Consider the following 13,104-nt stretch of genomic DNA (forward strand, 5'->3'; position numbering starts at 1 on the left):
CATTTATTTGTGAATCACATAGAAAGACAACACAGGAATAAATATTTAAGCAACAATTAATTCTTCATTATCACTATTATCTTTGATAGAGTCGCTGTCCAAAACAGATGCACTGGTTTCTTTTGGGTGGCGGGAATGAATATGTCTTTCCAAATCCCGTCTTCGCACGAGAACTTTATTGCAAAATTCACATCTGTACGGGGTATCTCCTTCCGCATGTAGACGCACGTGTTTGTTTAAGTTGCTGGGATCACCAAAAGGACGTAAGCAGACCTTGCATTTTAATGGTTTATAACCGGTATGTGTTCGAAGGTGTATTTTAAGTCCATACTTCCTGGAATAAAATTTGCCACAGAAAATACAAATATGTCCACTTTTACATTTTGTTAAAAGTGATTTGGGTAAAATGTCTAAAGGTTCGCCTTCCATTTCAGAAGGTAAAGGGACAACACTGTTTCTTTTCACGTCTTTGTCTTTACAGTCAGCTTCCGGATCATGTTCTGCTCTATTGGATACTGGTGATGTTGGTATCAAATTATAATAAAGATTTGCACAATGTTGAAAAGGAAAGAAATGTGATTGTGCTGGACTGAATGTTATCGGTTTAGGAGGTGATAATCTTGCGTTGTGTTCAAAACATTCACTATGTTGTGACATGCACCTTTGATCGAAACGCGAGTGTGATGACTTCGATGACAAATGTTTCATCCAAGCATTTGTAAAACACTTGTCTTCCTTCACATAACCAGTTGTATGATTTTGTATATTTCGAAAGTACTGTGTGTAGTCCGTGTTTGGTATGCAAGATCTTGAGCTACTGCAACCTAGTGTTAGAAATGGGTTCCACTGATGTCCGTAAGGGTTCAATGGTTGAATATCTTCTTCCTGTGCTTTACATCTGAACATCATGTGAGCTTTAAGGGGGTTGGGATATCTATATGAGAGCTGGCACTTATCACATTGGTATTGCTGATTGCCTGCAAATACAAACTATTTTAAATAGAGATGTAATGTACATTTGCAGATGGGATGAGAAAATTCATAAATGGCCGACATATTAAATGGAAACTGAACCCATTCTATAGATATTTGTTTTGTTTTCCTGATTTATTCTTTTGTTTTGGTTTAAACAATATTCTTTTCACTGAGTTCTTTCTAATTTTTTTTTTTTAATTTTTTTTTTTATGTGATTGCTAGTTAGGTAATTATCCATGGCATCAGAGTCCAAATGGCATTGATGTTAATTGTAAGTAACTATATATCATTATTTTCTTGAGCTGATATGAACGTAGCAACGATGGCGAGCTATTTGCTTTCTACTAGGATAAACTGTTTACAATTGTAAAGTCACTGGTTACTCTTGTACTACCATATTGATGTATATATGAGAAAAAAAGGATAAGAATTTTCGATAAGTCAATAATTAAAGAGGGAGATACTATGTGGACCATTAAAACCATAAAAGAGAAGTGGAAAAAGAGAACATTCTATGACAAAAAGAAGCAAACAGTCAATAGTCTACAAATCGCTACTGCACACTTTAAATGTTTAACTAGCAAATAAAAATGGAAGAAGAAAGACAACTCTGGGTTTTCTTACTGTACCGCGACTAACTATGTTATATGATTATGTATGCCTATTTTTCTGGTATTTAGCTTCTTTGTGTGGAGGGGTATCTATATTGTTCCTATCGTATTAGACGGTTAGTTTTAGAACCCGGAATCTATTAATTGCTTGCAATAACACTGATAAAGTGTTAAAATGAAAATAGGAATATTGACAAATTTGGAAAAACGGAGAAAGAATAAAACAATTGTCTATACCGTACAAGGAATCTGACAATTGAGACAATTCGTTTAGGCTTTGGTCTATTTACAGCAAAATATTTACTTAACTTTCAGGAATATGTATCTTAGAGAATCTCGGAGACAGTCTTCAGTGTTATCCCAAACAAGAAACCCATAACGACACATTGGAACTTCATTGGAACAAATACAACACCGCCACATTCTTTATGTGTCTGTCCTGGGTGATGATTGAGTCTGTCATTCATGGGTTTTCGTTAAGTGATGTCGGTCATATTTGTTTTTCGTTTAATGTCTTGTTATAAAATAGGCCGTTGGTTTTTTTCATTTGGATTATTGTCGGGGACTTTTTATAGTTTACTACATGCTCATTGTTGAAGGCCTTATAGTTACTTGCGCGTCATCTGCACTCTCATTAGATATTTGTCGTATTGACAATTATACCCGTGAAATCTTATTTTTTTATATTTGCAACATTGTCATAAGAAGGATTAACTTGAAAAAAAAACAGAGAACTTTTATTCATAATAAATATTATATCAAGTAAAATATGTAGAAATATTGATTATTTTAATGCCATTTATTTCCCCCTAAAAGTATTTTAAAACAATAATTATAACATTAAAAATAATCGTAATAAGGATATGAATTAGAATAATAATGAAAGTAATAAAAATAAGAATGAAGAAAATAGTTTCTATTTTTCGTTTTTGATTTCCTTGTTTAGTGTGGCTTTTCATTGAACCGTTAATATTTTTTTGTCAACTTCCAACTGTTTTACATGAAACAAGAACAGTTTTCATTTAAAAATAACAAAAACATATCGACTTGCTTCTTTTAGTTTAATGTAAAATATCTTAATAACTAAATATAAAATGTTTAAAAATTAATGTATTTTCCAAAATTCTAACTGTTCTACTGTACATGAAACAAAAAAAAAATCAAGATACAAGCCTTGAAAATAAGTTAAAAAAAGTTATATAAATAAATGAAATATTCTGATATTAAAGAATCTTATATGAATCTTACCGATAATGTTTTGGAGTGACAAAAAAGGAACTCCACTTTCTCTGGCTAATGGTTCGCTGAACCATGCATATAGCTGTTCTCCCATCTTGAGTTTTCTTGTAGTCCGGAGATAGACGGTACCAGTTCGGTCTTTATAGAACTCGATATTCTGCTCGTGTCGGTCTCGTGCAGGCTGGACATATTTTATCCACTGATTGGATGATTCAAAATCAAGAGTTATCCGCCCATCTTTATGCTTCACCTGTTAAATAAAATCTTTTGATAATTGTTTGACTGGTGATTTAATGTTTTCCTTATAAATATTTAAAATTAGTATTAAATGAGCACGCGACTAATAAAAATTCTTTGACTAAATGATAATCTTGTAACAAATAAAATATTTCAATTTTAAATCCGCTTCTTAATTATTTATTTGCTTATTTAATTGAAAGTCTTTCATTTTTACTTTCAAATACTTCAAAATTATTGACAGAAGACGATTTACACGTTGAAGCACGGTTTAAAGTTTCTTTTAAAGGCGTAACAGGAGCCAGGATGTTGCCACATTTCTAGTGTTGGCAGACAGATATTTGCTAAAGCGATCATCTTCAAGAGTATCGAGAAATCTAAGCCGATTTGTTTCAATTTTAACAGTATCTTATCCTGAATTTCGCGTAACGAATACAATTGTTTCCATTTATACATTAACTGTTTCTACATTTCGTTAGTTGCAACTTAAACATCTGTCCAAACATTATTTTTTTATTGAAAAAGGTGCAGTAAAGCATAGTATTTAACACGCCGAATTTTTGCGCCTGTCGCAAGTCAGGAGACTCTGGCCTTTGTTAGTCTTGTATATTTTTTTTAATTTTAGTTCATTTATATATTTGGAGGTAATTGTGACGTCCATTTTCACTGATCTAGTACACAATTTTACTTAGGGAACTGCTGAGGTCACCACCTCCGGGTGCGGGATTTTCTCGCTGCATTTGAGACCCATTTGTGGCCTTCGGTTATTATCTGCTCTTTGGTCGCATTGTTTTCTCTTTGATATATTCCCAATTTCTTTTCTCAATTTTGTGTATCTTTATTTATTTAAGTTAGTAAGCGTTAATTGTATTATATTTTCATTCTTTTCCTTCTTATTTAATTCAGTTTCAATTTCGGTAAAGACCATGACTTTCTTTTATATTTCGAAACATCCCTATAGTGGAATTCCTGAAATAGTAAATCATCTTTTAGAAATTTTTAATTCATAATTTAAGTAGACGTCAATGGTTAACAAAGAACTTGACATTTACGAGACCTTTCTTAACCTTGGTCGTTTCCAAGGAAGCACGTGCGCTGTAACAACATTTGAACTCTTGATTGTAACCTTCAATTAAGGTCCGCATGTAAAGGTAAAAGATTAATTTTAGGACAAAAGTTAATAACATACTTGTCATATTTTCAACGATGAGTTTGTTATCTCGTTAAGTACGGAACATGACAAATTGGAAAATACAGCAAATAATTTGACGTTTCTTGTGTAAATAATTGCAATAAGTGGGCGGATAAATTTCGCGTTTAAGTGTCGTGCAGATCATGATAATAGCAATTTACATTACAAATTGATCCAGCAACAGCTACTAGAAAAAACTTGAGAGAAAGTGTGTCTACAAAATTTAAAAGCAGCGAACATAAATAGGTAATAGAGGTGAATACAACAGACGTTCAGGTATAAACATAACAACCACTTAACTCGGGAACGCTCTAATCAGTGATGTCATTTTAACCGTTAGGTGTACTCGACTAAGTAAACTGTACATTCGACCTTATTTACCATAGAACACAATTAGTCCAGAAGCATTTATGCATTGGTTGGAGCAAAATCCTATGGTTGTTTGTAAAGAAAATGCCAAAGGCTAGAGGCACACTTCTAATTTATGTCGTGATTTTATTTTTTTATAGAGCATTTGAGCATAATGATTTAAAGGCACTTGGGGCATGGGACAGACTGTAGACTCTACTACTTCGATTTCGAAAAAAAAGATAGATAAATGAAAAATAAGATAGCTGTGATAAAAGTCATATAATACAATCCAATAACCATGTAACAATTAGCTGAAATACGGAAAAAGTGAAACAAGTTCTAAACAAAATAACAGACACCAAAGGTTTACTCTGACATGTGTTGAAAAGACCACAAATTAAAAACGAGAATTTGACAAATATAATGGCGAGATTGGAGTAGAACATAATGGACAGTGCTTTTTTTTTACTTTCGCTATAATGGAATGTATATATCCCTCCAGGTTACTATGAGTCCTTTCCCGATTTTGGCTTTACTTTTTGGTGCTATGGTTTTGTCGAATCTAAAATAAGTTTGTGTATATAATGAGGTTTTGTATGGGAACTAGTGAGATAAATATCCACAAAAGAATAGGTACAATGAACATGTTCTTCTTTTAGGCATTATCATGTGAAGGTCTCGGTATAGTCCTATAATATTAAACCTGCAGAGTCTTATATTATAGGACAAGGTCTCGGTACTGACTGACATGAACAGACGGATATTAGTTTGTTGAAATATGATGTAAATCATTTTTAATAATTAAGGAATCGTATATATACTAGTATCCCTCAATCATAGCTCTATTTTCGTGCCCGAGTTTTGCTTCACTGATTTGTTACTTTTTTTGTTTTATCAGCTCATCAACGAAACATCTTAAAGAAGTTTTGTACGATTTTTATTAAGATAAAATGATGTTTGGGACAACTTTCCACAAAAGACCAAAGAACAAGGATCCTAACAACCAAAGGGCACCGTACGACCTTCAACAATGATCAATATTCGTCCGTACAGTAAAATTGATAAAATACTTTTTATTATCAAATGTACCTGTTATTGTGGTGTATGAATATATACATCAACTGCACACTTTATAATTATAAAGAGAAACTCTAGTTTTCCATACTGGTAAGAGTGTTACAGTATTTTATTATATGTCTACACAATTTGCAGCCTATACTAGTATATATATATACATATATATATATGTGTGTAGGACACAAATCTAGTATATGGTGGGTTCCAGGAGTCGATTTCACAAAAAAAAACTTAAGACTAAGATTAGTCTTAAGATATGAACAAATCAGTATACTTACGATCAATATTAGTCGTAAGTTGTTTTGTGAAATCGACTCTAGATCTATATTGCAAATTTCTGCAAATTCCACATTTATGGTAAATATTATGTTACAAACGCCAAACAAGTCACATATTTTCGTGTGTGAAAATAAAAGATTCGATTACCATAATTTAAGTATCATAAAGATTGATAGATATGTTATGACAGATTTAGGCATGTAGCATTTTCAGTTTTTAAAAAAATACTAAGAAACAACATTCTCTTTAAACAAATGTTCATCCTATAAATTTTAAAAGCCGGCGACAAGGAGATTTTTAGCTGAGGTTATATCAAGTGTTAATTAATACCTAAATAGGTTCTCTTAGTGTATTTCAGAATAAAACCTATTTTTCTTGTGTCTATATTTTGCATATATTTATAATTAAAATTATGTTTTAACGAAAATAAAACGGATGTACTCCACATCAACTACTAAACCCAAGCGACTGATATGTATATATTTTTTTTTATATTTAAGCAATCTCTTCTTCGATTAAGTTTACATTATTTTTGAAAACGTCAGTAGTCGTAAATTTGAATGTAATTACTAGTATATCACATCCTTCTGTACAAAGTATAAAAACTCGGACACGAGTTTTTTGTATGCACGTACTAATTATTCGTTTTGCAGGAATTCGACTGTTTTCCCTTTTAGCGTGTATTCGACTGTTTCCCCTTAGAGTGTGAATTCGAATGTGTTCACGTCTTGTAAAGTTCTATAAAAGAGTAGGCACATTTCATCGTCACATGACTTTCAACCTATCCGAAATTCTGCCTTTATTTAATATAAAAATTAAGAGTCTAAATAAGGCAATAAGCTTTATTAAAGCAAACGCCGAACACTTTTTAATTTTATATCTTAATTTTCATTTTCCTTCAAAATATCGTTTTCCTATATAATTTTGTAAGGAATTATTGTCAAATTGTCCGACTTATGACAAAAAGAGACATTTAAACTTAGTAATATGTCAATCGAATTTTATACAACTTTTCATTTTAAAAAAGAGAATCTTAGTTTAAACAGTATGTATTAATGAAAATTACACGAATAAAGTATGAAAATGTTACATAAAGTTCAAAATATGGGATTAGGAAACAAGTTTGGAAAAGCTTATATAAATCCGTCTCCCAGAAAATCTTATTCTTAAAAAGTAATGTTGAATACTTTTTGATATAGTATGCATCTATACGTGATAATTTTTCCTTTTTTAATTCTATAAATTAATATTAATAATAATAAAAAATACATGTTTTATTCATTTCGATACTATTTCAGCTTAATTTTACATACCTCTATGATATAATCTATATTTGGTTCGTCGAGAGAATTTTGTCCCAATTTGAACTCCCCGGGATGTGGACCAGCAATACAGTTTTCAGGAATATCAGTTGCGGCGATAACCCCTGTATTATAATCACTGGGGTTCCCGTTCGAATGTTTTGGACTAGTACTACCAAGCATTATGAGCAAATTAGGAAATAATCGAGGAAGCTGCTTTATATAGGCGTATTTTCTTATTTTATTGATGTATTTGAAAAGTGGGAACTAAAACAGCTGTGAAAGCGTTTTTGTGTTTCCATGACAATTGAAAGTTTTCTACCACAATTCAAGCTGCGACATTCCATAGAAAGTAGCTGTACGCGCGTGCGTACTGATATTGGAAACGTATCACTGGCCGATAAGAAGCATGTATGCTAATAATTACAAACATAATTAATCTTATACTTTATATTTTTATTATCATGAATTTTTAGATTTCCTTTAGTTGATTCTATGTTTTTTTATTATTTTTTTTTATTCAAATTTCATTTCAAAGTTTTTTCGATTATTTTTTTTTATACAAAAAAACGAATTATAACTATTGTAAATATTATGATAAATGTGTCTATAGAATATTTTGCCGCATTAATCTGTTTCATCTGAAAATCAAACAATTTGGTGACAAATCAAAAATCTGAACAAAGAAATAATTTTATTGTTATCCGCTACTAGACTTAACTGAAACAATTTGTATATTTCTTAACACTAAAAAATAGATTTTGTACATTTTTATTATAGAAAGTTTGCATGTGATTTCGGAAAAAAACAGTTCCTACATTTTGTTTTTAAATAGTATACGCAACAAAGTCCTTTGAAATAGATGTGTATGTTTAACGAGTCGGTCAATTTTGAAAGTATAGATAAATTATTTTTATCATAGTTCCGATAACCAACTGACAAAATATGTGAATCATTGTTACAGCAAATCATAGCTTACTATCAGTTGCAATATTTGACGAAGTATGTCCATTTACACTTATTTTCAGCCTTTATTTATACATGAATTAAAAATTATGCTCCATATTTCTTATTTTTTTAATTAACCTTACCCCAGGAATGGTCAAACCTGGACATGTAAAAGCAAACGTGTTAAGATGTAGGCTTTTGCATAGCATTAACATCTACTTACACCCAAATTGGCAATAAAAAACATGTTAGTTTGTTTTATATAAATGCAAGTTAATTATAAAAGTTAACTTATCCATTTTTTTTTAATTGATTTTCAAACAAACATAATATCCATGCTAATTGTTTAACGCTCCCGGAAAGTGAAGGAAACATATATATCGGGATCTTATTCAGATTTTAAAATTTCCGATACTAGTTAGCTTCAATATAAAGATTGTCCTTTATTTTCGTTGTAATAAAAATTAGAGCACCCGACTGAGCAACTGTAGTCAAGAAAGAAATTGCGTGTAGCGCACGTGTCAGTATTTGTTTTCAGTGTTGACTGTCGCTGATTGGTCACGAATCGTTTCTTCAGCGCGTGCTCAGCTCGAGGAGACATGCGTCCTATGGATACAAGCAATACTTAAATATGGTTTCATATAATTTTCCGTAAGAACCTGTTTGCGATTTTTCAATTTTATATGACTTTAATTGGGAAAAATTGACAGGGATGTGGAGGGTGATTTTTGTTACATATAAATAACATGTGTTTAGCAGACGACACTTTCTCACCATTTTGTCAGTTATGAGACAGGTACATTATATTTCTTGCTTACCGGGGAATTAAGAAAAAATGTAAAAAATAATGTTCAAAATGACGTTTTTGAAAAACAATAATAATAATAATAATGATCTTTATTTTCTTTAAAGCATGGACACAAAATTTAAAACAATTGGTTCATCAAGAGTCCCTTGTCACCAGTTCCTCTAATAAATCATAGTTTCAATTTTGTAGGTAGTAGCATTTTTAAAAATGCACCTCATGAAATTAGGTTCGATAAGTAATTGTAAAATTTTCATTTCTAGGGCAAACATTACTTTTTTCTTAAAATTACAAAGTGCGTACTTTTTTGTTATATTTTAACCAACCCAAATTTCAATAATCACATATTTTAGATTTAAAAGACTTTAATTGATTACTTGTTTCAGAGATTTGATTTTCTTTTTGACGTTACGCATGTGTTCGGTTTAGTAATGGTAACGTTACTCGACGTAGTTTCAACCGAGTTCTGTACAAAACGTCAAAGCTTTGCAATATTTTTAATACAGCTGGCAGCATTTTAATGTTTTACTACTTATCTAAAAATTTAGACTGTTAACATGTCTGATTATATATTTTTGACTTATAAACTTTTCATTCTCAATTTTATTTATTTCCTCGTAACCTTAACTTATTGAAAGTTAAAATATCAAATATTTGTCACTGCCAAAGCATGTCAATTATTGCAAAATGTATGTCCTCGATGATGCTCAGTATTCCGTCATCACAAGTATCTAAGGTAAGCCAGTACCACAGCTGTTTAGTGCTTTAAGAGTATAAATGTTATCAACCCACCTTCAATTGTAGTTAATTGTAGTTTTCAAACTACAATTAGCGAATAATGTTAGGATTTTTCTAACCGTACTACCAAAATCCCAAATATGTGTCTTTCGAGAAGATTATAATGAAAAATAATATTCCTCGTTCGGGTCTATGGTAGCCACAGCTACTATAAATGATCCCCTTTTTGCTTGATCTATAATTTCAATTTCATCCTCAACTTTTGGAAAGAAAACGGCAGTTTGGAATTGCTCATTTTATTTAAAATTTAAAAGTGATCTACAGTCCTTGAAATAGAATGAGTATTTTTCACATGCGTCTGTTTGTTGGATGCCTGGAAATGACTGTTTTATGTGTATACAACAAACATTCGTACTAGCAGAAACATATTTGTTACTAGGTTCCAAAGTCGAAAGGTTCTGTATTATAGAAAACGTATTATTTATCAAAAGATAAAAAAAATATATAAATTACGTTACATTGACGTTCCGTGCAAAAAACGTTCAATTTGGACGTGGTAACATTTTGGGGAGACATGGAAAACTTGATTGAAATTGATGAAAAATTAAACGTTTCCTTGACACTGAAGGCTTAAATAAGTCTTTAAAAAATCACATTTCAGTAGTAACATTTGTTTTCATAGTTCATTTGTCTGTCACAAAATTAAAATACCCTTAATTATCGGGCAGAATCAATTTGCGCCAATTGCAGTTTTGAAAAGGTATTAATTGCGCCACTCTCTTTTATTTTGATGGTATTAATTGCGCCAATAAATGAAATGAAATTGCGCCACATTTACCTGTTAATATTTTTTACCCGTATATCATACCTGTAAGTCATGTTTTACCTATATCAAGACAAGACAAGACAAATACTTTATTAAAGTCTCGCCACTTGTTACATATAAAATATACAGCTTTTTAAAATACAAGTTAACAAGAGCCACTCTATAAAGAGTTTTGAGAGACTATAAAACAATGTTTTCTTAAAATTATAATGCAAATACAAGTCAACTATCACGAGTATAAAATACATTTTCGCTTTATTAAAATTTCATATCAGATTTTGGCAGTATAAAATACCATATTGTCATTTGTAAAAAGAAATATAATTTTTTCATTATCAGTGTCCAGAAATGAGAACGTCAAATTTTGAGAACTGCGTGTAAAAGAAAAGCAACCAATGTGTTGTCAGAGCGACCTATAAAAATAAATTCAGAGATCTTCAAAATTGTAGAAGAAAATTTAGAAAAGAAAGATTTAAAATATGTGTGTCAACCTATGTATAGAGAGAGAAGAAAACTGCATCCGGCTTAATCTAAAAATCGAGCAGAATTTCACAGAATATTGGATGATATTGGTGTTGTTACAAACAAAGATGATGACTTTGTATTGTGTAACGATCCAGAAAGCGGTATAATTTTATTAGGATGCGAGGCTAATTTGAAATTTCAGTGTACAATGTCAGATGAGTTTTTTGCTGTTGGTACCTAGTCAATCATTTAGTTGTTATATATAAATAAAAATATACAAAAAATGGCGCAATTAGATGATTATTTTATTGGCGCAAATGATACCTATAGTTTTGAAAATTAGGTGGCGCAAAAGAGGTATTGGCGCAATTAAGTTGTGGCGCAAATGAGTTACTTTTTGGCGCAAAAAGATATCGCCCTAATTATCATGGTACTGAAAAATCTTGAACAATGGACCTATGGTAACATTTAAGGGAGACACGGAAAATACTGGAAAAAGCGTATCTATAGCAACTTTTGCTAAGGCGTGACTGCTTTAATTTTTGCTTTCAAATAGGTAGGTCCAATGTCCTTGTAATTTTTTCATTCGAATGGTCAAAATCGTAAAGTATTTAGATGCTACAAGGATTTGAATTATATAAATAAAGAATCTACATCCTGAAAACATTTTTAAAGAATTTTACTTATTTTTATATCATAATTTTAAAAGTGTCGTTAAACGTTACACGTTGATGTGGAGGGCATTTTGAATACCTTGGAAATTGACTGTTAGTATCTCTTAAATTTATGTTCACAATTCAAAACTTGTGATTTTCATGTTTTTTCTATAGATTTAATTGTTTATAAAAACTTTAACTACTTCACAGTAAAATATAAGCAACTGTTGCAGTTAAACCTATCATTTTTTTCTCATTTTCCAATTTCATCTTTATCTCTCTTTAACGATGTACACAAAAAAAATTAAATAATCAAATAGAATAAAAACGGAACCCTTTGAAATATTAAATTGATAATTTTATACAATTAACCAGTAAATAAATGGTACAGCTGTTGGTCATCTTATGCATTGTCCAGTTTTTCAAATAGGATTACGGACACCATCTGAATAAATAGAGGTCTTGTTTAATTGTAACATTGTTTACCAGCTTTGCCAACAATGCAAGCCACAAAACAGTAAAGCTCAATCTCTATACCTGCATGAACTTAAATATATATAACGGACATCAATGGTCGTAGTGATTTCCTATAGACCACAGTCTACATAGTCTTAAAGCTAGTCTAGTATATTTTCTATGTTGTGTATCTCTACCACAACCCTTTTTGGTCTTTTTCCACTAACACCGGGCACGAATAACAAAAACAAATAGAACGACTCAGCTATATTATGTTTCTCTCGATGTTGAACATTCGTTTAGAAAAATGCACAGAAAACACCCTTATTATATATACAGTAATACAACTAAACCTTATGGAAACTGATTCTAAAAAGGCAGTTATTTTTTCTTTCTTTGTAAAATTGAGTAAAAAATTGCCGTGAATGAGAAAAAAGATCAAATATTTTAAAAGTAAAAAAAACAAACATTCAGATAATTAATGAAAAGATAACAATCAACAGTAAAGACTAATTTGAATTTAAAATATGCAGCCAGAAACCTGCAGAAGACTTTTATAGCCTGAATACAAACTGGGAACATTCCAAATTGAGAACAAGCAATAACTATTTAAGGAGTTGATTGAAGATTCGGCCAAGTTTAAAATTGATAGATCAAGTCATGTTGATGATTTTGACTACTTTAGTTTCCGTCATTTTCTGTTATACGGTTCCAAAAATAATCGACAACAATAAAACAGAAATGCACACGCTGAAATGTCTCGCCTGCTTTGCTGATCATCTATGTTCAAAGTCTTTAAAATAAATGGTTTATACATTATACCAGAACTTATCTACGAAAATGAGTTCATGGTCAGATGAACCATGCCAGGTGAACATATAAACCTACAATAATTCCATGCACCAAATAAAGTTGAATCTGACACTTTAACTGAGAAGCACGTCTAAA

General features: G+C 31.0%; 1 protein-coding gene across 1 annotated transcript; it reads right to left on the minus strand.

Moving 5' to 3' along the window:
- Positions 1-13: 13 nt before the first annotated feature.
- Positions 14-7,445, minus strand: LOC139492701 (histone-lysine N-methyltransferase PRDM9-like). Its single transcript, XM_071280852.1, has 3 exons — positions 7,275-7,445; positions 2,835-3,075; positions 14-977 (listed from the first exon to the last, which is right to left on the minus strand). The coding sequence occupies exons 1-3, from the start codon at positions 7,443-7,445 to the stop codon at positions 46-48; spliced, it is 1,344 nt and encodes a 447-aa protein (XP_071136953.1). The 3' UTR covers positions 14-45.
- Positions 7,446-13,104: the final 5,659 nt, after the last annotated feature.

This window comes from Mytilus edulis, chromosome 10 (genome assembly GCF_963676685.1).
Source record: "Mytilus edulis chromosome 10, xbMytEdul2.2, whole genome shotgun sequence".
Taxonomy (NCBI): domain Eukaryota; kingdom Metazoa; phylum Mollusca; class Bivalvia; order Mytilida; family Mytilidae; genus Mytilus; species Mytilus edulis.